We start from the raw sequence: 27,027 nt of genomic DNA, 5'->3' as shown, positions 1-27,027 counted from the left end.
CACACAAAAAACCAACAAAAACAACAACAGTTACTTTACAAGGGATTGGTACATGTATATCTAGCATATACACAAACAGTCATCTTTCAAGAACAATAATAATACATTCCTCTTCAATTTCATTGAAATCAGTAAGGACAGACTGCACCACTCAGCTAACGCTGGTATGAATAATTCACAAAACACAGAGTTTTCAGTCCTTTTGGTCCGAATATACAAAGCCTGATTATGTCTTACATGCATATAACAACGTACATTCACAATGCTTAAACACAGGTGTTTCAGAAAATCTGGCTTCATAAATTCAACCCTTTCTTTTAAACAAAAATGTTCAGTACTCAAGTCTATTTGATTTCACGGTGCTGTAGTGTGGTCCCCCATGCTTTTTAGTGTCGTGTGGCTTCAGTTCTCAATAGATTTACCATACTGTGTTGCTTCCACCCTGCTATTTCGCTTTCACAGTTCTGTTTGGCTTTCACAGTTCTGTTTGGCTTTCACAGTAACTCTAATTTGGTTTTCACTATGCCACATGGGTCACAATACCTTTGATGCAGTATGCGATTGCCATGACACTAATGGTGTTGTCATACCATATACTTTGAAGTCTTGGCGTTGCTATATATTTTATGGTGCTTTTTGTAACACATGATCTGAGGGTTTTTTTTACACAATGCCATATGCTTTTTTGTTATTTTTTTTACAAAACTACTGGAACAGTAACAGTTGTTTCACAAAGCTTTTTTCAACCAAAACACACACACAGTGTGGCACTGGGTGATGTTTTCCAGTTCTATTTCAAGCAGTTATTTTAACAAAAACAAAAACCCACATGGTTTTACATACTGCCAAACATTTCTAGTTCTATTTCAACCAGTAACATTTTTGCAATGTTAAATAATTTTAACAAAAACACATGGTTTTACATACTGCCAAATAATTCTAGCATCTAGTAACATTTTTTTTTTTTTCAAAATGTTTTTCTTTAACCAGAAACACTTCCAAAATGATTTTCAATGGGTTTTTTTAAAACAAGTATCATGTTTTTTCCCCAGTCTTTCTCATTTAACCAATAACACTGTTTCTGTTTTGTTCGGTGCTGTTAAAGGTTATTTTGACAGTGCTATTTTAACCAATAACACACGGTTTTCACACAGCGCGATTATTGATTATTATACTCGTTTTATTCTTTTTGAGTGACCGATGATTTCCAGTTCGGTTTTACCACCTGACTTCTCACAGTGCCATCTTCCTTCCCTCAATGCTGATGGCCACGGCTCTCTGCACTTTGTTGTTTTTCTTCTTCTCTTTGAAGGCCAGCGCATGCTTCTCGTATCTCGTCTTCTCCTTCTTTCCTCCACCCTGAAATAAAAAGGAAAGGAATGTTTTATTTAACGATGCACTCAACACATTTTATTTATGGTTATATGGCATCAGACATATGGTTAAGGACCACAGAGATATTGAGAGAGGAAACCCGCTGTCGCCACTTCATGGGCTACTCTTTTCGATTAGCAGCAAGGGATCTTTTATATGCATCATCCCATAGACATAATAGCACATACCACGTCCATTGATGTACCAATCGTGGTGCACTGGGTGGAGAAATAGACCAATGGGCCCACTGATGGGACTCGATCCCACACCGACTGCACATCAAGCGAGCACTTTACTACTGGGCTACGTCTCGCCCCTACGGTTATATGATGTCAACTGTCTAACATATGGTTATTTAGTCAAAAAAACAGGACTGAAAAGTTTAAAAGTTAGTTTGTTTTGTTTAATGACACCACTAGAGCACACTAATTAATCATTGGCTATTGGATGTTAAACATTTGTTAATTCTGAGTCGTAGTCATCAGAGGTGACCCACTGAATTTTTTCATTAGCAGCACGGGATCTTTTATATGCACCATCCCACAGACACAAGTATGGTGCACTGGCTAGAACATTAAAAAGCCAAATGGGCTCACCGACGGGAAACGATCCTAGACCGTCCGCGCATCAGGCCAGTGATAAGGAGTCCATTTGAGGAGATCAATCCATCCAATTCATTGTATATCTGGTTAGGACTCTACCACTGCAGGGTTTCTACCAGAGGGTAAAACAGATATGGCGACATACCAAAATTTATTTGCAGATTTTAAGAAATTAATTACTCTTATTATTACTGTATGATTTTCTTAAAGGGACATTCCTGAGTTTGCTGCACTTTTTAAGATATTATCGACTAACAGACTTTTTAACGATTGTAATTACATATCAAATATATTTTTCTGCATACAATATTAGCGCAACAAACTCAGGAATGTCCCTTTAACCCATACCCTAAACTTAAACATTTTCTTTCTACGGGAAGGTCCCCCAAAACCCCTGTTGACTGTATTCTGTGTTTGCATTCAATTCCATAGCACCATACCACCAAGTTTTATTACCCACCTGGTTGACGTCTGGGTGTGTCGCATAAATTCCGTATGAACCTGGTGGTGTATAATAAGTTGTGTGCTTTTCCATGTCTCATTGAGTAATGTCGGAAGTAATTGCCAGGGTAAAAAATTAAAAAACTACTCTCGTTTTCACCAGATAAAATTTTGACTACACTCATGAACTTCCCAAGGTAGTTCCCCTCATTTTTGTTTTGTTACTTGTTTCATAAATATGACATCTAGGGAAAACAAGTGTAGTGTTCTATATATATATCTCCTGCACTGAAATGTAAGGACCGACTGTGTCTTTCATTAATGAAGTTTGTTTTGTTACTCGTTTCATAAATATGACATCTAGGGAAAACAAGTGTAGTGTTCTATATATATATATCTCCTGCACTGAAATGTAAGGACCGACGGTGTCTTTCATTAATGAAGTTTGTTTTGTTACTCGTTTCATAAATATGACATCTAGGGAAAACAAGTGTAGTGTTCTATATATATATCTCCTGCACTGAAATGTAAGGACCGACTGTGTCTTTCATTAATAAAGTTTGTTTTGTTTAACGACACCACAAGAGCACATTCATTAATTAATCATTTGGTATATCTGACTCTTAGTCATCAGAGGAAACCCGCTACATTTTTCTTAATGCAGCAAGCAATATGTTATATGCACTTTTCCACAGACAGGAAAGCACATACCACAGCCTTTGACCAGTTGTGGTGCACTAGTTGGAAGGAGAGAAAAAACACAATCAGTTGAATGGATCCACTGAGGTGATTCGATCCAGCAACGCAAGCGAAACACTCAACTGACTGAGCTAAATCCCGCCCCCTTCATTAATGACTACAGCTGTGCTAACGAACCTTTCTCTCGACGTACTCCATGCTGGATTTGGGTCTCACGACGTAGTCTCTGTTTGACGGGGCCGGGACCCGCGCTCTGTACACCCACCCAGGGTCACCGGGTCTCAGAGCCCTGAAACAGATGAAAGGAAGGTTTTACAATGCAACACAAGATAAATGAGTCTTGAGCATTAACAAAACGTCTGTTTTGTTAAACACCACCACAATGACTTACTAATCATCGGCTATTGGATGTCAAACATTTGGTAATTTGACATATAGTCTTAGAGAAAAAACCTGCTACATTTTTCCATTAGTAGCAATGGATCATTTATATGCCATACCATAGACAGGATAGCACATAACACAGCCTTCGATATACCAGTCGTGGTGCACAGGCTGGAACGAGAAATAGCACAATGGGCCCACGGACAGGGATCGATCTTAGATCGACCATGCATTACATCAGCAACAGGACACAATATCTCACATGAACTATCGTTCTCTTCACTCAACTTTTAATTTAAGCAAACCGCAAAGTTGTGCATCATTCATTGGTACACAATATATCAAAATTAAAGTTTGTTTCAGTAAACGACACCACTAGAGCACACTGATTTATTAATCGGCTATTTGATGTCAAACATTTATAATTTTTGATATATAGTCTTACAGAGGAAATGCTTAACATTTTTCCATTAGTAGCAAAGGATCTTTTATATGCACCATCCCAGACAGAATGGTACATACACGGCCATTGATATACCAGTCGTGGTGCACTGGTTGGAACAAGAAATAGGCCAACAAGCCCACCACTGAGAATCGATCATAGACGGACCATGCATCAGACGAGTGCTTTACCACTGGCCACGTCCCTATTATATATACGTTTCTACAGACAGGACAGCACACACCACAGCCTTTGATATACCAGGTTTGGAAGGCTAGTGGGGGCGGTAAAATATCATCAGACGAGTGCTTTACCACTGGCCACGTCCCTATTATATATACGTTTCTACAGACAGGACAGCACACACCACAGCCTTTGATATACCAGGTTTGGAAGGCTAGTGGGGGCGGTAAAATATCATCAGACGAGTGCTTTACCACTGGCCATGTCCCTATTAATTATACGTTTCTACAGACAGGACAGCACACACCACAGCCTTTGATATACCAGGTTTGGAAGGCTAGTGGGGGCGGTAAAATATCATCAGACGAGTGCTTTACCACTGGCCATGTCCCTATTAAATATACGTTTCTACAGACAGGACAGCACACACCACAGCCTTTGATATACCAGGTTTGGAAGGCTAGTGGAGCCGGTAAAATATCATCAGACGAGTGCTTTACCACTGGCCATGTCCCTATTAAATATATGTTTCTACAGACAGGACAGCACACACCACAGCCTTTGATATACCAGGTTTGGAAGGCTAGTGGGGCTAGTGGGGGCGGTAAAATATCGGTAAAATATCATCAGACGAGTGCTTTACCACTGGCCATGTCCCTATTAAATATACGTTTCTACAGACAGGACATCACACACCACAGCCTTTGATATACCAGGTTTGGAAGGCTAGTGGGGGCGGTAAAATATCAGACGAGTGCTTTACCACTGGCCATGTCACTATTAAATATACGTTTCTACAGACAGGACATCACACACCACAGCCTTTGATATACCAGGTTTGGAAGGCTAGTGGGGGCGGTAAAATATCAGACGAGTGCTTTACCACTGGCCATGTCACTATTAAATATACGTTTCTACAGACAGGACAGCACACACCACAGCCTTTGATATACCAGGTTTGGAAGGCTAGTGGGGGCGGTAAAATATCATCAGACGAGTGCTTTACCACTGGCCATGTCCCTATTAAATATACGTTTCTACAGACAGGACAGCACACACCACAGCCTTTGATATACCAGGTTTGGAAGGCTAGTGGGGGCGGTAAAATATCATCAGACGAGTGCTTTACCACTGGCCATGTCCCTATTAAATATACGTTTCTACAGACAGGACAGCACACACCACAGCCTTTGATATACCAGGTTTGGAAGGCTAGTGGGGGCGGTAAAATATCATCACATCAGTGTACTCACTTCTGGTCTCCAGCAAGAGCCTTGTCAATGTCTCGTCTTGGTGTCTGTCCACCCTCCAAACTAAAAGTAGAAACATCAACTTTCACTTTGTATTAAACATTAAAATATCCATTAAACATAATTAATTAAAGGCCAGTACAGCACATTGATTAATTAACCATCGGATATTGGATGTCAAACATTAGGTAATTCTGACACATATTCATCAAAGACCCGATACATGCATCAATTCATTTACCTAAATTATAGCAACAAAAATGTTTGTTAAAGTTTGTCTTTTATATGCACCATCTCACAGACAACAGCACATACCATCACCTTTGATAGACCAGTCATGGTGCACTGGCTGGAACGAGAAATAGCCCAATGGACCCACCGACGGGGATCAATCCTAAACCGACCGCGCATCAATTAGTTGTAATTTCCACCAACAATCGATTACAAAATTTTATAGTTTATCATCTCATATTTTACCTATTAAAATCAATCACCGGAACATCACTAAGTATTATAACCAAATATTTTTGTATAGTATATATCAAATATCTGTCAATATATTGCGAGTTTCAGTATATATCAAATATATTGTGAGTTTAGGTATATATCAAATATCTGTCAATACATTGCGAGTTTTAGTATACCGTATATCTTCGCCTGTAAGTCGATCTCGAATATAAGTCGAGTCCCTAATTTCAAGCCCTGAAAACGTTTTTTTTTTATTGACCCGTTTATAAGTCGACCCATGAAAAACAACTTATAGATATTGAAGTATTTCTTATTTTCAGTACATGAGAACAATAATGTAAAATATTTGAAATTATTTTACAAACTTCGGTTTTCACGTTTTGTACATCGCAAACAAGTAACATAGCATCAAAACAAAATATTCCCTTAGTAGATAGTGAAAGCTGTTTGGCTGTTACCGTATGGCACTGTACAGCATGGTTTTGTGCACAGACAACAACTTTATTTATAAACACTGACAACAGATCACTACAATAAAACTGAAAGTATCAGTTAATCACATGTTTTGCCGCCATATTAATACATGTAAGGAGGATAACTCTGGAAAGTACACTGGTTTTTATGTATGTCCCTATTGCTCTAGTGAACTGCAGAGATCAGTCTAAGTTATTTTAAGGGAAAGCTCAGTAGGCTAATATTCATGAAGTTAATCACCGACAAAACATTGTTTGAACAACCATTAATGCCAGTGACCAGATTTCAAAATAAACTCAGGCAACAGGTAGTTAGTATTGTTTACATTTTTGCTATTAGTGATGACTGTTATTTTAACTAAGTGGACTATTCTCTTGGCATGTGAGTGAGATCGCATGCCTTTTTGCATAACCAAAACCGTTCTAATGCCCCCCCAAAAAAGGTTATAAAAAATTAATTTGTCAAATTAACATATTTGAGTATAAATACAGGGCATACTTCAACAATAAAACTTGTAAAATAATCCCCAAAACGGTAATATTTTTGGGTGAAATTTTTTTACCCTCTTATAAGTCGACCCCCCAAGTTATAAAATAATTTTTGGGTGAAAAAATTTGACTTATAGGCGAAGATATACGGTATATCAAATATCTGTCAATATATTGCGAGTTTCAGTATATATCAAATATCTGTCAATATATTGTGAGTTTCAGTATACATGTATATCAAATATCTGTCAATATATTGCAAGTTTTAGTATATATCAAATATCTGTCAATATATTGAGAGTTTTTGTATATATATCAAATATCTGTCAATATACTGCTAATTTTAGTATATATCAAATATCTGTCTATATATTGCTAGTTTCAGTTGACTTGTCTGGTAGGATAAGCTGTTATAGGTAGTACAAACCAAATAACATCCGGCTGGGTCAAAGTTCGAGGTGCACCCAACTTTTGATAGAGCAGTTAATACCACAAGTCCTGTCATTGGTGATCAATGCGTGTTTGTTGTAAAAAAAATAATTAAGTTTCATCTGGGCAAAAAATGTATGCAGTTTTATTTCATCTAGTACTACTGTGTCAAGTAGCCTTGTGCTTAGAACATGTATAGGGGACCTGTACTACTGTGTCAAGTAGCCTTGTGCTTAGAACATGTATAGGGGACCTGTACTACTGTGTCAAGTAGCCTTGTGCTTAGAACATGTATAGGGGACCTGTACTACTGTGTCAAGTAGCCTTGTGCTTAGAACATGTATAGGGGACCTGTACTACTGTGTCAAGTAGCCTTGTGCTTCAAACATGTATAGGGGACCCGCAAAAAATGTAGAAAGTTCATATATGAATCAGTAAGTATTATTTTCGTGGGTTTTTATAATTATTATGATATTTTATATATTCGCATTTACTTACTGGCATTTGTGGCCAGCTGTCCAGGATTTATGTCTATTATTCCCAATAACTGTGGTTTTCTGGCCAGAATATGTTTTTTAAAATGAACTACAATTCATATCCCAATATTTGGTGATTTTCGTTGTTCGTAAAACGATCAAATTTATTATCAAATTAGCTGTCACAATCAGCTATCGATCCCTGAAAAGGACTGCGACATGTCGCCATTGTTGTCAAGCAAAAATACTTGCTAAAAACCACTTTTTCAACTCAAAATTACAAGTTATTTTCCTTAGAAAAACACCAACTAAAGATACAGGAAGCTCGACTGACTTCTGTTTCCTGTTATGCAAGTCTTTCCGGTGAGTGTCGTGTGCAAAACGATGGGAAATATGAATTGGGGAATGCACTGTATACAGTGTACAGTATGCTGACTGGTATGACGTCGGGCAAAATATCTTGCATGCAGTAGTCAGAAGGTTAAGGGTGAGGGGTGGTAGTATTTATATCCATGGTGTAATGTCGATTGATACACTGCAGGTAGGAGTTTTAGCCACATACATAGTGGGAACCCTGGCACACAAGTAGATTTAGAGATATAGAAGTCTGCTGGACTAGAGAAACACTGTCTCCCAGCCCTAGCTATACAAGACAGACCCATTCCATGATGTCAGCCCATACGGAATAAATCTGCCTTGTATAGGCTATGACATCATTGCATTTAACATGGGAAGTCTTATGTTGTTGGTAATATATGTTACATGAATGTGAGTTGGTTAGTTTTAGATTAATATTTTGTTATTAAAACCTTCATTATAAAAGCTATCTTGTTCATGTTTAGTGTTAAATTATATTTAAAACATGAAACAAACACAGCAAATACATCCTGGGTTGAAATTTCCACCACCTCATGTGTACTTTTTCTATCCCACATGACCACATACGATGGAGTCTATTAGTCCGATATATCACAATCCTTACGTGATTCTGCGTTTCTTCGGCAGCTGTTCGTAGTCTCGCTGTTCTCTCTCCTCTTTCGACAGTAAGCTGTAGTTGGATGTCAGGTTGAAAATCGGCCGAGACCACTCGTCTGGAAGAAAGAAAATTAAAAATTATGAGTAAAATTCAGCCGTCACAATGTTCTACTCTCAATTATGCAACTTCAAATTCTTAGCTTTCAAGAAAATATTCATGGCTTCGGATTTCACGGAAATTATAAGTTTCCGACAGCGGGTCTGTAAAATCACGGAACTGAAAGTTCGTTTCCCATGATTATTATATCAAATACAACTATTCAATGGATGGAAGGAAGGAAATGTTTTATTTAACGACGCACTCAACACGATTTTATTTATGGTTATATGGCGTCAGACATATGGTTAAGGACCACACAGATATTGAGAGGAAACCTGCTGTCGCCATTTCATGGGCTACTCTTTTTCGATTAGCAGCAAGGGATCTTTTATATGCATCATACCACAGGCAGGATAGTACATACCACGGCCTTTGTTACACCAGTTGTTGAACACTGGCTGTAACGAGAAATAGCCCAATGGGTCCACCGACGGTGATCGATCCCAGACCGACCGTGCATCAAACGAATGCTTCACCACTGGGCTACATCCCGTCCCGCGACAATTCAATGGAACCTAAAAACAGTTTGTGAAGGGTTCCCATGATCACAAAGCATGGAACTGAAAAAGTGTGTGCCATAAAATTTGAAATCCTATGGCCTGACATTTCAATATTTAAGTCAGTTCAGAAGGTCCTTATAAATAGCAAGTGTTTCGAGAATAATTAACCATTCATCGTCTAAACGGTCTATTGTTTCCTTTCCTTCTTTCTTATTTACTTTTCTATCTTTCCGTCTATTCTTCCTGACAACCAGACTGGAAATAATTTTATTCTTTCGTTTCCAAGATCTTGATTTATCAAATATGTTTAAGTATTAAATGTAGCGAAAGGCTTTAATATAGACATTAGCCTGTCGGCCAATCCTAAACCACTGTATTCAGTTGCGCTAGTCATGGGAATCGGTTGGAATGTCATCACCGATCATCGGTTATAATCAGTCGACACCCACCAATCAACTTTAGATTACACATCGGTCAGAATTATCTGATCATAAAAGGATTTTAATTGTAAAGACCCTAGTTTTAACCCGTAAAAAAAAAGGAGTTTAATTAATTTACAAACCTGTAACTCTTTTGGATCAAGTTACAATAGAGTGAAAGTAGAGTCTGTGATGTTAAAACAGGAAATATCCTTAAAAATAGATTAGAACTCGAATCAATAAACCACTACTTCTCAGACGTATGTGGGTTTTTTTTAAATATGCATTTGCATTGTTTGGTATTAGAAATACTAGGATGACCAGAAACATTTAGGTTCTGCAGAAATGGATAACCTAAAGAATAAAATATAAGTAATGTTTGATTTAAGTGATCATAAATGGCTCTAATTTTTTTTTAATAATAATGATTTTATTTCATTGTAAGAAATAATGTGCTATTTCCAATTAATAAAAAAAAATTGTTTTGTTTAATGACAGCACTAGACCACATTGATTTATTAATCATCGGCTACTGGATGTCAAACATTTGGTAATTTGACATATAGTCTATTGGTAGCAAGGGATCTTTTATATGCACCATCCCAGGCAGGATAGCACATACCATGGCCTTTGATATACCAGTCGTGGTGCACTGACTGGAACGAGAAATAGCCCAATGGGCCCACCGACTGGGATCGAACCTAGACTGATCTCGCATCAAGCAAGCACTTTACCACTGGACTACGTCCCGCTCCAATATTTTCAGTTAGTTACACCCTGAGTTACCACCAGAAAATAGTGTAGTGTTGTAAAACAGCGGCCGCTGTAATACATGAATAAAACCTCCGACTCACTGATCAATTTCCCGGCCTTTTCCTTGTTCTCACGAGTCTCCTTCGGGTGTTTGTACAGATACATGACGGCTTTCCCAATCCCACTGTTACGCAGGTTGTCGGCATTGATCGCTCCTGGTGGAAACTGAAACCAAACATGTGAATAAGACAAATATGAGAGTACAGCTAAAGCAATACATATCTCCAACCACACTCAACAAAATTTCAACTCAATGTCTCAAGGAATTGTGAAAAACATATTTTCAAGAGCCATAACTCCAGTCACAAATGAGTAAATCGCCATGAAAGTCTAACTTGATCTATAACAGGACACGATAAAGCTATGGACAAAATTTCATCCCAATATCTTGAGGCATTCCCCCCCCCCCCCCCCCCCCAAAAAAAAAAAAAAGTCTGGATTTTTAGATATTTTTTTTTATCTTGTAAGTTCAAGAGCCACAACTCTATCAATTTTTTTTAAATAGCCATGAAAGTCAAACTTGATCTGTAACCGTCCACGGAAAGTGCAATGCTAAAATACTTGCAAAGAGGATGCTTTGTTGTCTAGCAGAGCCTAAGAGAGCTTTGTGAATTAGGCCCCAGGACACCAATGCCATATATCCAATGAAAAACAACACAATGGAAATCGATTACACTGTGACATATAGTTAACCTGACAATCATGTGTCTGTGACACCTAAGTCAGCTACAAGTGCAAAGGGTTGTAAATATCTTTTAGTAAAAAAAACCAGATGTTAAAATGTACTTAACACCTGGTTTTGAGGATATGTAAGAAATAGAATAATACATTCGTGTCTGTTAGATACCATTTATCTTACAACTCGTTGTTTAAAAACGTATTGAACAACCTGTGAGATAAATGGTATCTAACAGCCACTCAAGTATTATTCTCTATTTAATCAATCATCAGAACATCACTAAGTATTATAACCAAATATTTGGTCAATAATATCTGTAAATATATTGCTAGTTTTAGCATATATCAAATATCTGTCAATATATTGCTAGTTTTAGTATAGATCAAATATCTGTCAATATATTGGTAGTTTTAGTATATATCAAATATCTGTCAATATATTGACAGTTTCAGTTGACTTGTCTGATAGGTGCACCCAAATTTTGATAGAGCAGTTAACACCACACGTCCTGTCATTGGTGATCAATGAGTGTGTTTGTTGTAAAGAAAAAAAACAATTAAGTTTCATCTGGGCCAAAAATGTATGCAACTGTATTTCATCTAGTATTTCTGGGTCAAGTAGCCTTGTGCATGAAACATGTATGGGGTACCTGTAATTTTTTTTTATTCAAATAGGGTAGTCATAGACACTACCTGTTATCTGTGAAATGAGCAGCTTAACCCCTAAGTTTTTCTGATTCACTTTATGGGTGAGAGGTGGTAGTATTTATATCCGTGGTGTAATGTCGATTGATACACTGTAGGTAGGAGTTTTAGCCACATACATGTAACACAGTATGCTACTATTGTTGTCTGGGATTTCATTTGATGGTATACACCCTATAACAATTTACTTATTCTACACCCAAAAGCCCTTGTCCTGGAAGAGTGAAAAAACATCGAATCAGAGCCCTGTTTAAAGTTTATTTGTCTACAGGACACGATAAAGCTATGGAAAAAATTTCATCCCAATATCTTGAGGCATTTCCCCCCCCCCCCCCCCAAAAAAAAAGTCTGGATTTTTAGATATCTTGTAACTTCAAGAGCCACAACTCTATCAAAAAATTATAAATAGCCATGAAAGTCAAACTTGATCTGTAACCGTCCACGGAAAGTAATACTGACAGACAGATTGACAGATTGACAGACAGACAGACAGACAGATGGTTGGAGATGAAACCTATACATGTAATCCCCACCGGTTTTACTGGTAGGTGACTAAAAATATCAGAGAACAAAAATTCTGACTGAGAGTATGTCATCATCTTTTCACCAGCCTCGGTGGTGTTGTGGTTATGCCATCGGACATAAGGCTGGTTGATACATGGTTCGCAGCCTGATACCTGTTTCCACCCGGAGCGGGTTTTAACACCTCAGTGGGTAGGTGTAAGATCACAACACCCTCTTCTCTCTCACTAACCATTAACAACTAAACCACTGTCCAGGAAAGCATGCTTGAACTTCAATTGAATATAAGCATGAAAATAATTTGAAATGAAACTGAAAATCACCTTTTCAAACCTTTACAGTTCGTTTTGGACCATTTTATTTGGTGCACAGGAACTTTATCTTTATATCTACAAGTAATGCATTATCTATTACTGGGGTACCGGTATGTCTGTTTTTGAAGAAAAGAAACCCCCCCCCCCCCCCCCCCCCAAATATTAAACCCCACCCCAAAAAACCCCATCATTTGTGCAGGTTAAATATTCAAACAACTTATTGAAGTAATGATACCAGTGCCACGAATCCTGACACTTGTTTTCAAGGGATAATAAACTTTCTTTTAAAAAATATTTAAAATCTTACGTCTCCGAGGACGTGAAGTAAAGTTTTCCGAATGGAATAATGTGACAAACTTCTGTCAGGTAGAGGAGCCAGCCATTCCTGGAAGAGTGAAAATCTCATATTATATAACAATTGTTTGGGTTGGGTGTTTTTTGGTGAATTTATTAATGTATAACAGACACAAATTGTAAAACATCGTGTAGTGTAGCAAATTGATTTTATACTAAAATTTGTGACTGTTACACATCAATAAATTCGCAAAAAATTACAATTTGTTTTTATATTATTACAAACAACATTTCTATTTAGTTAAAAAATATACAAAACTCAGTTTCTAAAGTCCTTTCCATCACCTGTTTCACGTAATGACATCCCATTTGACGTACACGTGTATTGACGTCACCTTCTGAGGTTTATCGAAGGATAACATTCAATTATTCAGTGATGTCATCCAATCAGAATATTGTAAATTGTATAACAGCAGTAAGATTGTAATTTTAAACCTTTAACAAATGCAAGGCATAAATTAAAGACTAACACATCCACAATAACACACACACACACACACAAATTATGCGGAATTAAATTTCTAACTTACGATAAACTGATTTGGTGTTTCTAATTTATAAGTGCACCAATGATATTTATTTTAAAGCATGTCAATTTATTAATTTTTAAAATTATTTAAATTTGGGTTTTTTATATCAATTAAAATTTTCTATTTCACAAAAGGAATATGTGATGTAAAATTAACCATTACTGTTCTTCAATTTCAAAAACAGCAGCATGTCTCCACTTTGAGCAAAACATAGCAGAATGTTTCTATTATAATTAAACAATAGTGGAATGTCATCAACACAAATTGAATGACTCCTTTTGAGACATTTGGCAAGGCATGGTTGACTAAACACTTTTGGAGCATTTTCACCATTTTTAGGGTGCTTTTCTTTCATTAAAGACAAACAATTAATTGAAATAAAGGTAAATGTAACTAATGTAACCTTTAGTAAATGAATGGCAAAATATGGCATATTTTATAATACATTTTCTGAAAGTTTTATAAAAGACAATTTTATAATTAATTATTTTAAAAGGCTTGTTTAATCTCAGGGCAACCATGGCGCTGATTAAGGCAAGATGGTGCTAGACTATTGAGACATGGTGCTGCACCATGCTGAAAAAAGCTAGGGAAACACAAAAATATGAAAGAAAGAGGAAATAAAAGCTTACAGTAATAGCACTTAGAATTCCCGAATCGAGGAAGATCATGTGAAGATCTGACCTAAAAGAACAAAACAAAATGTCCGCATTACCAATTAGGTGTTTAAGACTGTGTGCAGGGGTTGAAATTTAATTTTTTTACCATTATCCCAAAGGAATAGTGAATTTCAAACACTATTTCGTCTAAAAATGTACTATCCCTTCAATTATTAATGTACCACTAGTTTTCCTGACTGTGCTACGTCGCCCTGTACAATATTGTGTAATGAAACAATTGTTTATATACCAGTCTATGCATTACTGCATACTAGCTGGAATTACAAATGAACTCACTCCAAACATTAGTATTGATCAAAAACACGTTTATTTTGTACTGGTAAGTGCATGAGATAGGTCTTAATAGCGCGAGGATTTGTTCTGCAGAAAAATGTAGCTGAAGAAAAAGCATAAGCGGAATAGTCGTAGACGATTTTCGGTATTCTGTGCTTTATTTTCACTTTCATGACGGAATATTGGAAGAATTGTTTTACTATTCCGTTTCGAAATTTACTATTTGCGGAATAGTGTAAAATTCGACCCCTGGTGTGTTGTTTTTTCAATACTAAAATTAAAATAAAAACAGTGCCATTCACACAAAACATTTCCATGCTTTTTTGTTTCACTGAAACGATCATTTTCAGAACCGAAATTTCATTTCCCATGATTATCATATCGAGTATGACTATTCAGCGGAACCTAAAAACAATTACTGATGGGTTCCCATGATCACAAGGCACAGAATCGAAAAAGTGTTTCCCATGAAATTTTAAATCCTATGACCTGTCAAACCCAGATGAACATAAAAAAAAGAGTTATGTTTGTTTTGTGTAACAATACCACTAGAGCACAATGATTTATTCATTGTCGGCTATTAGATGTCAAACATTTGGTAATTTTGACGTAGTCTTAGAGATGAAACCTGCTACATTTTTCTATTAGTAGCAAGGGATTTTTTATTTCTCCCATCTCTAGTTATGCAAGACAGACCCATTCCATGATGTCAGCCCATGCGGAATAAATCTGTCTTGTATAGGCTATAGCGTCATTGCATTAACATTGGGGAGTATTACGTCCTTGGTAATATACGACATCATATTACTGAGAGTTGGGTTAGTTTTAGATCAATATTTTGTTATTAAAACCTTCATTATAAAAGCTATCTTGTTAATTTGTAGTGTTAAATTATATTTAACACATGAAACAGATGCAGCAAATATGATAGTATACTTTATTTATAATAAAATGGTCAAACAAAGAAGTTACTGTTTCAGCCATCTTTGTTTGTTCATGTAAAATAATGATTTATTAATCGAATGGATGGGAGAAAACAACTCCATCATATGTGGTCATGTGGGATTAAAAAAAAGTACACCCTCGGTGGTTGAAATTTCGACCCAGGCACTCGGCAAGCCTCGTCCAGGGTATAAATTTCCACCACCCCGGGTGTACTTTTTATATCCCATATGACAACATATGATGGGAGTCTATTAATGCACTATCCCACAAACAGTAATAAAAAAATGTTTGGACCACTACAGCACACTGGTTAATTAACCATTTCGTATTGAATATCAAACATTTGGTAGTTTTTGACTCGGGGTCTTTAGAGAACACCCACTAAATTTTTCCAGTAGTAGCATGGGATCTTTTATATGCACCATCCCACAAACCACAGCCTTTGATACACCAGTTGTGATGCACTAGCAACTGGCCTCGGTGGCGTCGTGGTTAGGCCATCGCTCAACAGACTGGTAGGTACTGGGTTCGGATCCCAGTCGAGGCATGGGATTTTTAATCCAGATACCGACTCCAAACCCTGAGTGAGTGCTCCGCAAGGCTCAATGGGTCGGTGTAAACCACTTGCACCGACCAGTGATCCATAACTGGTTCAACAAAGGCCATGATTTGTGCTATCCTGCCTGTGGGAAGTGCAAATAAAAGATCCCTTGCTGCTAATCAGAAAGAGTAGCCCATGAAGTGGCGACAGCGGGTTTCCTCTCAAAATCTGTGTGGTCCTTAACCATATAACCGTAAATAAAATGTGTTGAGTGCACCGTTAAATAAAACATTTCTTTCTTTCTTTAATGCACTAGCTGCAACAAGAAATAGCCCAATGGACCCACCGATGGATGCCAAATTGAAACTTGCCTTGTTACGGATGTACTCATGGGATGTCTTTAAACTGTTATGTCCAATTAATTTTGGTGAAATAAAATGACTCTTTGCGGGTTTCAATGGCAAAATATTTTGACAGTCAACAACTCATATTTGGGTCATGCCTACAGAGAATCACTGGCCAGGCGGTCGAGTACAATTTAAATTGTACTTGTTCCCAGCGATTTCATCTCGCCTGTGATGAGGGTGGGGGTGGGGTTGATGAGCGTTAGTTTCTTTCCATGAATGAATATAATAGCAATTTAATTACATCCTCATATCATTAATCTGTACACCTAGGGCCATGGAGTTAGAAGGGAAATAACTCTACATTGTCCTCAGCTGTACTTGATCATGAATCCAGCCTCAGTGGCGTAGTGGTTAAGCCATCGGACATAAGGCTGGTAGGTACAGGGTTCACAGCCCGGTACCAGCTCCCACCCACAGCAAATTTTAATGACTCAATGGGTAGGCGTAAGACCTATACACCCTCTTCTCTCTCACTAACCACCAACCAACTAACAACTAACCTACTGTGCTGGACAGACAGCCCAGATAGCTCACGTGTGTGCCCATGTCAGTGTGCTTGAACCTTAATTGGATACAAGCACAAAAATAAGTTGAAATGAAATGATCATAAAACGCTGCACTTACATGCAATTGGTTAAATGGTTCAGGAAAGCAATTGGTGGTTATCTTGATTCATTAGAACATTAATTCTTGTAATCATTAACACACCCACACCACACTACACCACACCACTCATACAATGCACACAGACCACCCACGCCACACCACCCATGCACATATAACACATACAATGCACACAGACTACCTGCGCACACACAGACACACACTTACTTGTTTAACTGAGCTGTGATGAACGGAAGGAATTTCATCTTTTTCGTGGCAGCCTTGTGTGTTCGGTTCAATTCACGGTCGTCCTGAAACATGAAAAGGAACCCCACAACTTTTAAGCAAATTTTTAATTGCAAAACTTGGGAGTCGTAGAAAAAAAGAAAAACAAAAGAGTCGTAATTTTGAAATTCTATTTCTGTTTACTGCTTCACTTTTAAAAAAAACCCAAGTCAGACCATCCATAAAATTTGCCACTAGCCAAATAATCTGAAATATTTTACATGGTTTTTAATGATTTTAATGATTAGAATCAGAACAGTTCAAATTTGGATTGATGTAAGAAGCTGCCACCTGCCAGCAAACAGATGTACACATTTGGCAGTATTCTGTGCGGGGGCGGGCAGGGCGTGGCCCAGTCGTAAAGCGTTCACTTGATGTGTGATGGGATCGATCCCCGTTGGTGGGCTTAATGGGCTATTTCTTGCTCCAGCCAGTGCACCACGACTGGTTTTTCAAAGGCCATGGTATGTGTTATCCTGTCTGTAGGATGATGTATATAAAAGATCCTTTGCTACTAATGGAGGCCGGTACTTGTGCCCAGGACAGGTGTGCGCTACAACAGCTTGCTCTGAATGTGCATGTTAAACATTTTTCCAAGTTCCTCTCTAAGACTATATGTCAAAATTACCACGTTTGACATCCAATAGCTGATGATTAATAAATCAATGTGCTCTAGTGGTGTCGTTAAACAAAACAAAATAAACTGGTAGTCTGTGCCGACAGCATGCAAAGCATTATTTTAATCCTGCAACCACTGTTTCTATTGGCCGATTATGATGACCGATTAAAGCAAAGTCATAAACGTACACCGACAGATTACGACTTTTGAAGTCACTCAATTGACATCACACACATACATGTACATGACACTGTAGGTACCTTACAAAATTGCTCATTTGACTCCTAGGTCAGCGTACAGTGTAGCTCAAATATAGGGACCCCTGAAGGAAAATTGTTGTTTGCAACCCCTGGAACTGCCAAAAATTGCATTCGATGCTAACAAATCTAAACTGGTTATAATTTATAATATAAGGGACACATCGTACACTTGAAACTGTGAAAACATGCAAATGAACCGTGTGTGGTCAACAGTATTGAACATGTTTTAGTTTTTTTTAGACGAAATGGAAAAGCGCATTTAGGCGTTTCCGCGTAGCACTCACATCCCTGCAAATAACAAAAATAATGGCTTTTCCTCATAATTTTTATGGACTGCAGGATAAAAAATGTAGAAAACTTCATGTTTTCTCATCCATGTTTTCCCTTTATGAATACTTATACTGACCTCAACAAAAGGCATATTCCCCCTAATAATAAGTAGTAGGCCCTATCTTAGCAAGCCTCTCGGAATTTCCAATTATTACTGTCACACGGTAAAGCCGATATTCTATGTCATCTACTAGTTATTCTCTCTCTCTATATATATATACGAACCTCGGCGGACTGCTTCATCTTCTGGATGAGGTCCGCAATAAGGTCATCGTTGTCATTGATCATGTCACAGTCTTTACGCTTGCGTCTCCGCGACTGATTCTCCTCCTTACGACGCATCAACATCACCTCAAAGTCAGACACAAAATCACTGAAAGTATAATATATCAATAAGATCACCTCAAAGTCAGACATGAAATCCCTGAAAATATAACATATAAATATAACATCATCTCAAAGTCAGACACGAAATCCCTGAAAATATAACTGATAAATAACATCATCTCAGTCAAGACATGAAATCCCTGAAAATATAACACAGATAAATAATATCACCTGAAAGTCAGACACGAAATCCCTGAAAATATAACACATAAATATAACATCATCTCAAAGTCAGATACGAAATCCCTGAAAATATAACACATAAATATAACATCATCTCAAAGTCGGACACGAAAAAATCCTTGAAAATGTTACATAGAAAACATTGACTCAAAATTCAAGATAAACATCTCTGAAAATAACAGATACCGTGGTGTTCATTATCTCAGGACTTAAACATAAGAATTAATTTTGAGCCCTGTTCTCTTTAAAAGTAGGAGGCTGAGAGACTGTATGCAGCTTTATCTACAGAGATCTGTACAGCAATATAAGCATGAAAAGTACGTAGCAACAGCAACAGTTGCTGAAAATCACTGAAAATCAATGCCAATAATTCCCAACATTTATACTCTTCAAAAAAAAGAAACATGACATGGTAAAAATAATGCTATCGGATTATTTTAAAGAATCAAAGACATCGTAAAGACAATTAAGTAAGTGAGCGAATGGTGATGCAAAAACATTATAAAACATGTTCGATTTGCATAAACGTAGCCATAGTTTGTACTGAAATGAAAAAAGCGCAATCCTGAGAGAAGCATGTGCATCATGAAGTTCTGTAACTTTGCATGCCGAACCCTCCGTTGGTGGGGTATAAAAGGCCACATCAGCAGTGATTCAAACAGACCGCGTAACAACACTGTAGGTAATGCAATAATGCCAAGGTTGAAGTCAGCTCAAAACAATAATGGCATTGAGAGACTGGAAGCAGGGTCAACTCAACACGCTGTGGCAAGGCACTTTGGCGTCTCCAGACAGACCATCTCTGCTTTATGGGCACGGTACAACACCACTCAAAGTGTTAATGACAGGCCAAGGTCAGTCCCAGTGTAACCACCACTGCCTCAAGATCGATACATTCAGGTGAGTCATCTTCGAAATCGAACCACAATAGCAACAACCACATCGACACAAATCCCTGGACTATGCAGAATTTCTGACCAGACCGTTCGTAATCGGCTGAGGGAGGCAGAAATTTTCCCCACGTCACTTAGCGGAGCGTCTACAATGGTGCCAGCAGAGGTTGAGACAGACATGTGTTAGGTAGAGGACTGTTTTGTTCTCGTTTTCTCCTGTCACATGCTGATGGACACACACGTATCTATAGACGTTGAGGGGAACGTTATACTCCAAACTGCGTGCAACAAGTCGACCGTTTTGGTGGTGGCAGTGCCATGGTGTGAGCAGGAATCCATCATGGTGGTAGGACGGCTCTTGTGCATGTGGCAGGTGCACTGACGGGCATCAGATATCGAGATGAGATCCTGCAGCATCACATCATTCTGCACATGAACATCAGCAGTGGAATGTTTCAGCATAACAATGCCAGACTACATGTTGCGCGTGTTAGTCAGGAGTTTCTGCAGCACCACAACGTCCAGACATTACCGTGGCCTGCCTGTTCACCAGATTTAAACCCAATAGAACATCTATGGGATGCACTGAATCAGCGTGTGCGCCGGAGGAATCCACCACCCCAGACACTTCCGCAACTTCTTACGGCACTGCAGCATGAGTGGCAGAGCATTACACAACATGTTGTGCAACGTTTGATTGCTTCCATGTTTCGCCATTGTCAAGCTGTCATCAGGGCTCATGGTGGTCGTAACTTATACTGACATTTTGCCCACCCCTATGTCACACATATGCCTGTGTATATGTTTCAGGTTGATTCCCAGAGATACTGTTTCGGACATGTACAGAGTAATCCCCTTCCCATGGCGTCTTGATCTTTGGTTGCTTGGTTTTTTTATTAAACTTTGAAAAATAATGTTGTTTCTTTTTTTGAAGAGTATATACATTGTATGTTTAACTGTCTGTAGTAATAAATTAATTTAACAGTGTTATACTGCATCAGTCAATGACCTGAAAAAATATCCTTAATATGACTTACTCATGCTAATTATTCCAATGCCATCACACATGGCATACTGGTGAAAAATGCTGGATAAATCCAGGGCTTTTAGATTTTTTTTTAAATCCACTAGCCATGGGATCAGTGATTTAAAACATTTACTAGCCCTACTATAATTTAAGTTATTACAATTTTACTAAGTAATAGTAATAATCAGACACCTGTATGTCACCTAAAGAAGGAGATAGAGATCAAAAACACTAACATTGGGGGTTGGGGTGGGGGTCAGGATATTCATATTTACAAAATAAGACTTAACTGCAACATTTCACAAATTGTTTTTCACTAGCCGTCGGGCATGGCAATAGTAGTTATTTACTAGCCCAACATTGAATATCACTAGCCATGGGAGTGGGTCTACAATAATCTAGAAGCCCTGATAAATCCCCGGATAGCACATCAGGCGAGAGCATTACCACTGGGCTACGTCCCGCCCTGTAATCTCCCCCCCCACAAGTTAAACGATTCTTACTCCTTGGATGATTGCCGGAGAGCGTCCTCGTTTTCATCATCCGACAGCTCGGGTGCTGCTTCTTTATTCTCTGAACTCACGTGATCCCCTCCAGCCTCCTCATCATCTGACGCTATCGCTGAAAGTAGACAGCTTGCAAATAACATCATTGTAGCTTAAAGTTAAAGTCGCAAATCCCTGTTTCAACTTGTGAAAATTGACATTAAGTCTAAATAATCTACAACTTATAAATATAATATAATTGGATGAAGTTACAATTGAGTGACGTCTGAGTCTGTGATGCTCAAATATATAACTGATACAAACAGCATTTGGACAGCAGGCTATTTTCTCGTTCTAGCCAGTGCATCACGACTAGTAAATTAAAGGCCGTGGTATGTGCTATCCTATCTGTGAGATGGTGCATATAAAATATCCCTTACTACCAATGGCAAAATGTAGCAGGTTTCCTCTCTAAGACTACATGTTAAAATCATCGGCTATCGGGTGTCAAACATTTGGTAATTCTAACATATAGTCTTAGCGAGGAAACCTGTTACAATTGTTCCATTAGTAGCAAGGGATCTTTCAAATGCACCATCACATAGACAGGATAGCACATACCATGGCCTATGATATACTAGTCGTGGTGCACTGGCCCATCGATGGGGATCGATCCTAGACCAACCATGCATCAGAGTAGCATTTGACCACTGCACTACACCCTGCCCCCTCGATACAAATAAAACAAAAAATTATGGTGTAAAAATTCTGCCAACTGTAAATTTGTATTTTGAATTATATTTACTGGGTCAACGTTTTTGTTGGTGGACTATTAGTTCCCGAGTTAGTCATTAACTACATTGCAATAATAAAAAATAAAAACCTGCTGCCTATTAAAACCAAACTGTTACAATAGTTCTGAACCGAGTGTTTGCAGGGTTGTGAAAGGGGCTGGAACAAAAAAGCATACTGAGGCCGGGGTTCAGGGGCCGCTCAAGGACCCCTGAAGGAAACTTGTTGTTTGCAACCCCTGGAACTGCCAAAATTGCATTCAGTGCTAACAAATCTAAACTGGTTATAACTTATAATATAAGGTACATATCATAAACTTGAAACCGTGAAAACATGCAAATGAACCTCGTGTGGTCAATAGAGGCACTGATTTTCCGTTTCAGATTTTCCCTTTTCCGTTTCATAATGTTACAAATTCCGGGGTTTTCCCGTTTCAGTATTAAACAAATTCTGTTTTTGTTTCACACAGACTTCAGACATTTTCGGTTTTCTTTACGATATGATCGGGAAAATAATTACAAACGATCACACTATAAGCCACTTCCCTTGTATAATTTATTTTGAACAAAGCCTGGCATACAATATGCAATTACTGCATTCCTTTGTGAGATCGGAAATATGGCAATGTCGCAAATGTTAAAAATTAATAAGCAAACATAACATAATATATCTTTCACTTTAGTAAATATTGGACAATTTTAGCTCACAATGTTCGGTTTTTCCCGTTAAATCGCCGGGAATAAGCGAAGAAAACACGACTGGTAAAACGTCTAGATACTCTACATTAAACATCTGGCATAACATACAAAGGTACTAGTGTCGTAGCATAGCACAGGCAGATGTTGGTGTCTACAGTTTCTAGTGCGAAAAATAAATTTTAATTAATCAAATGCGCTATTTAAAGTTAAATAATTTTTTGGAAAAAAATAGGGAATTCCGTTTCAGATAGGTATTTCCGCGATTCCGCGATCGCGGACAATCAGTGCCTCTAGGTCAACAGTATTGAACATCATGTTTTGGAGGTTTTTAGACGAAATGGAAAAGCGCATTTAAGCATTTCTGCGTAGTTCTCACATTCCTGTGTTTGACAGCACACATTCTTAACTACAGTTAATCTAGCTTCCATTGTTTTAGTGGATGACCTGGTTGGCCGAGTGGTTAAGGTAGCTGGTTGTCACGTGACATGCGGATCGGCGCAGTAGGTTCGAATCCTGCCAGCTGACACTTTGTGTTTTTAAACATTACCCGTACTACTGTCGCAGTAACACAGGGTCATGTTGTTTTAATAAAATGTCTTTTACATTCATTATAATTTTAACGTCATCCCATTGGTCCATCCACAACAAAGTGAGTTTGTTCATTTCTCGATGAACGTAAAAATAACGTTGTCAGGACAGGCCCGTAGCCAATGGGGAGTCAGTCGACCCCCCACCCCCCCCCCCCACCCCACACACACACACACACAAAATCCTGGCTACGGGCCTGCAGGGTACATCATACATGTATCTGATGACATCATTTTATGTTGATATTTTGTTTTATTGAGTGTTATTGTTTAGAACCCCCCCCCAAAAAAATAATTCAAAATAAAAATACAGCAGAATCTTGTTGGGTCGAATACACCACCATGCACAAACCAAAAACGAAGTCCCGACTTGTACTTATACAATGTTGACCGAATGGTTAGGTCGAACTACTCGATGGGTCGAACAATTTCTTGAGGGATTCAATTGTACGCACATTTAGTGTCGTTATTAGTAAATATATTTCAAATTTAATTACAAGGATTGTCTGTTGTTTCTTTTATGTTCATCTTGGAAATGTAGAAAAGAAATCATCCACAAAAGTTCGAGGATGATTTTTTTTTATACCTAGATAAATGTAAACGATATAACTCACAGAGTTTGAGGATGATTTATTTTTCATACCCAGATAAACGTAAACGATATAACTCACAGTTTGAGGATGATTTTATTTTCATACCCAGATGAACGTAAACGATACAACTCGCTGAGTTTGAGGATGATTTATTTTCATTTTCATACCCGCTGAGTTTGATGAACGTTCAAACAGATGAATAAACTCACAGACAGAGTTTGAGGATGATTTTTTTTTTCCATAGCCAGATGAACGTAAACGATATAACGATACTTAATAAATACCTACTACCATGGGACTGAACGTAAACGATATAACAGACCATACTTAATAAATACCTATTACTCACTGGGATAGCCAGATGAACGTAAACGATATAACAGACCATACTTAATAAATACATATTACTCACTGGGATAGCCAGATGAACGTAAACGATATAACAGACCATACTTAATAAATACATATTACTCACTGGGATAGCCAGATGAACGTAAACGATACTAACAGACCATACTTAATAAATACATATTACTACACTGGGATAGCCAGATGAACGTAAACGATATAACACTTAACCATATTACTCACTGGGATAGCCAGATGAACGTAAACGATATAACAGACCATACTTAATAAATACATATTACTCACTGGGTTTCGTTTTGTCTTTCCTTGATGGTGCTTCCACATCAGCTTCCCCAAAACCCTATTAAAAATAATAATGAAACGTTTTAATTTGTAAATAACAATTCATAATGTATCACCTTTGTAGGACTATTCAGAATCTACAGAGTGAAGTTTGTTTTGTTTAACAACACCACTAGAGCACATTAATTATTAATCATCGGCTATTGGATATCAAGTATTTGGTAATTTTGACTTTAGTCATAGAGAGGAATCCTGCTACATTTTTCGATTAGTAGCAAGGGACCTTTTATAAGCACCATCCCAGACAGGATAGCACATACCACAGCCGTACCAGTCGTGGTGCACTGGTTGGAACGAGCAATAGCCCATTGGGCCCACCGACGGGGATCGATCCCAGACTGACTGTGCACCAAGCGAGTGCTTTACCACTGGGGTACGAGCCACCCCCTAAGAATCTATGGTATCAGGACTCACCTTGCCTATGACCCAAGTTGCCATATGATTTACAAAATGTCCTACAACATTTAATATTTGACTAAGAAATTTTATTTTTCAATTAGCCACCCTTTTAACAATTTTCAAGCTGGTGGTATTTGTAATTTAGATTATTAGTGCTAAATATTTGATAATCTGTTAGGAATAACCACAATAAGAATAGAAAGGAAGGAAATGTTTTATTACTTAATTATTATATGCCATTTAAAATAAAAATTGTATAATTATATAAAACACAGTGTAAAGATCTGGGGAAAATGTACAATTGAATACAATGCAAATATCAAGGTAAGTATATTTTAACATTTTGAAGAATACAAAATTCAGGGTACCCAGACAGTTAAAAAGTTTCTTGTATAAATACCACTGGCAAAGATCGGTCACGAACATTTTGTTGGCTCCACTAACAGAGTGGTTTTGAAATTTAGTGTAGCATTTTAAATATTAAAACTGTGACATACTTCGAATTCTTCATCTTCATCACTTGAGCCAAAGATATCGGCGATCAGTTCATCTGCTACTGACCTGAAAACAGGAATGACTGAGTGAGTGAGTGAGTGAGTGAGTGAGTGACTGAATGGCTGTATAAGCCTTTATTTAATTTTAACAAAATAAAGGTAATTTTTAAGTGTTTCAGAACAAACACAATATACTTACCTAACATTATTTTTTGCAAAAGGTTAGCTTGTTTTGTTTAACAAAACCGTTAATGCACATTGATTTATTAAATCCACTACATTTCCCCATCACTCGCAAGGATATGTCCAGACTCACTTCTTGCTGCAGTCAGGCATCTAAGAATTAAAAATTGGCCTCCTCACATCTGAATTGAAAATTGGCCTCCTCACATCTGAATTGAAAATTGGCCTCCTCACATCTGAATTAAAAATTGGCCTCCTCACATCTGAATTGAAAATTGGCCTCCTCACATCTGAATTAAAAACTGGCCTCCTCACATCTGAATTGAAAATTGGCCTCCCCTAACTTGCAAAACGATTTCTGGTAGCCCATGTACATGTAAAGTTTGATACAAAAAAACCAACAACCTTACCCCCTCGCAAAACAAGACTTGCAAATGCATTGTCACATGACTTTTAGGTCTTGTTAGTCATATATATATCTTTTTTAAGTTTGTTTTTGTATAATGACACCACTAGAGCACATTGATTTATTAATCATCTGGTATTGGATGTCAAACATTTGGTAATTTTGACAGTATTAGAAAGGAAACTGCTACATTTTTCCATAATTAGTAGCAACAGATCTTTTATATATGCACAATCCCACAGACAGGATAGCATATACCATGGCCTTTGATATAGCAGTTGCGGTGCACTGGCTGGGGCAAGAAATAGCCCAATGGGCCCACTGATGGGGACTGATCCACACTGACTGTGCGCTTCACCACAGGGCTATTTCCTACCACAATATATTTTCTAAAGAACTAGAGGATAATAAACGAGTTACCAGTTAATATCAAATTTATGTCCCGGGTGAAATAATTTTTAGTTGTCATGACAAATGAAAATTATTTCACGAGGGACATAAATTTGATAATAACTGGTACCGAGTTTGTTATTCTATTTATTACCTCAGCTATTTTTTCTCTAAAA

At 37.8% G+C, this 27,027-nt stretch overlaps 1 protein-coding gene across 2 annotated transcripts in view; it reads right to left on the bottom strand.

Annotated features, from left to right (window-relative positions):
* Positions 1-34: 34 nt before the first annotated feature.
* LOC121373392 (protein IWS1 homolog) overlaps positions 35-27,027 on the bottom strand; it is a 43,659-nt gene continuing 16,666 nt past the window's right edge. For both annotated transcript variants that reach the window (XM_041500032.1, XM_041500041.1), the window contains exons 7-18: positions 25,876-25,939; positions 24,923-24,977; positions 21,617-21,734; positions 18,849-18,996; positions 17,358-17,440; positions 14,313-14,364; positions 13,104-13,181; positions 10,619-10,742; positions 8,693-8,801; positions 5,379-5,438; positions 3,294-3,405; positions 35-1,359 (exon numbers count right to left, since the gene is read on the bottom strand). In XM_041500032.1, the coding sequence (XP_041355966.1) occupies positions 1,234-1,359; positions 3,294-3,405; positions 5,379-5,438; positions 8,693-8,801; positions 10,619-10,742; positions 13,104-13,181; positions 14,313-14,364; positions 17,358-17,440; positions 18,849-18,996; positions 21,617-21,734; positions 24,923-24,977; positions 25,876-25,939 (1,129 nt within the window). In that variant the 3' untranslated portion in view covers positions 35-1,233. The remainder of the gene's footprint in view (positions 1,360-3,293; positions 3,406-5,378; positions 5,439-8,692; positions 8,802-10,618; positions 10,743-13,103; positions 13,182-14,312; positions 14,365-17,357; positions 17,441-18,848; positions 18,997-21,616; positions 21,735-24,922; positions 24,978-25,875; positions 25,940-27,027) is intronic.

This window comes from Gigantopelta aegis, chromosome 1, assembly GCF_016097555.1.
Source record: "Gigantopelta aegis isolate Gae_Host chromosome 1, Gae_host_genome, whole genome shotgun sequence".
Lineage (NCBI taxonomy): Eukaryota > Metazoa > Mollusca > Gastropoda > Neomphalida > Peltospiridae > Gigantopelta > Gigantopelta aegis.
The sequence above is the reverse complement of the archived record's forward strand: the minus strand, read 5'-3'. Positions and strand labels throughout refer to the sequence as shown.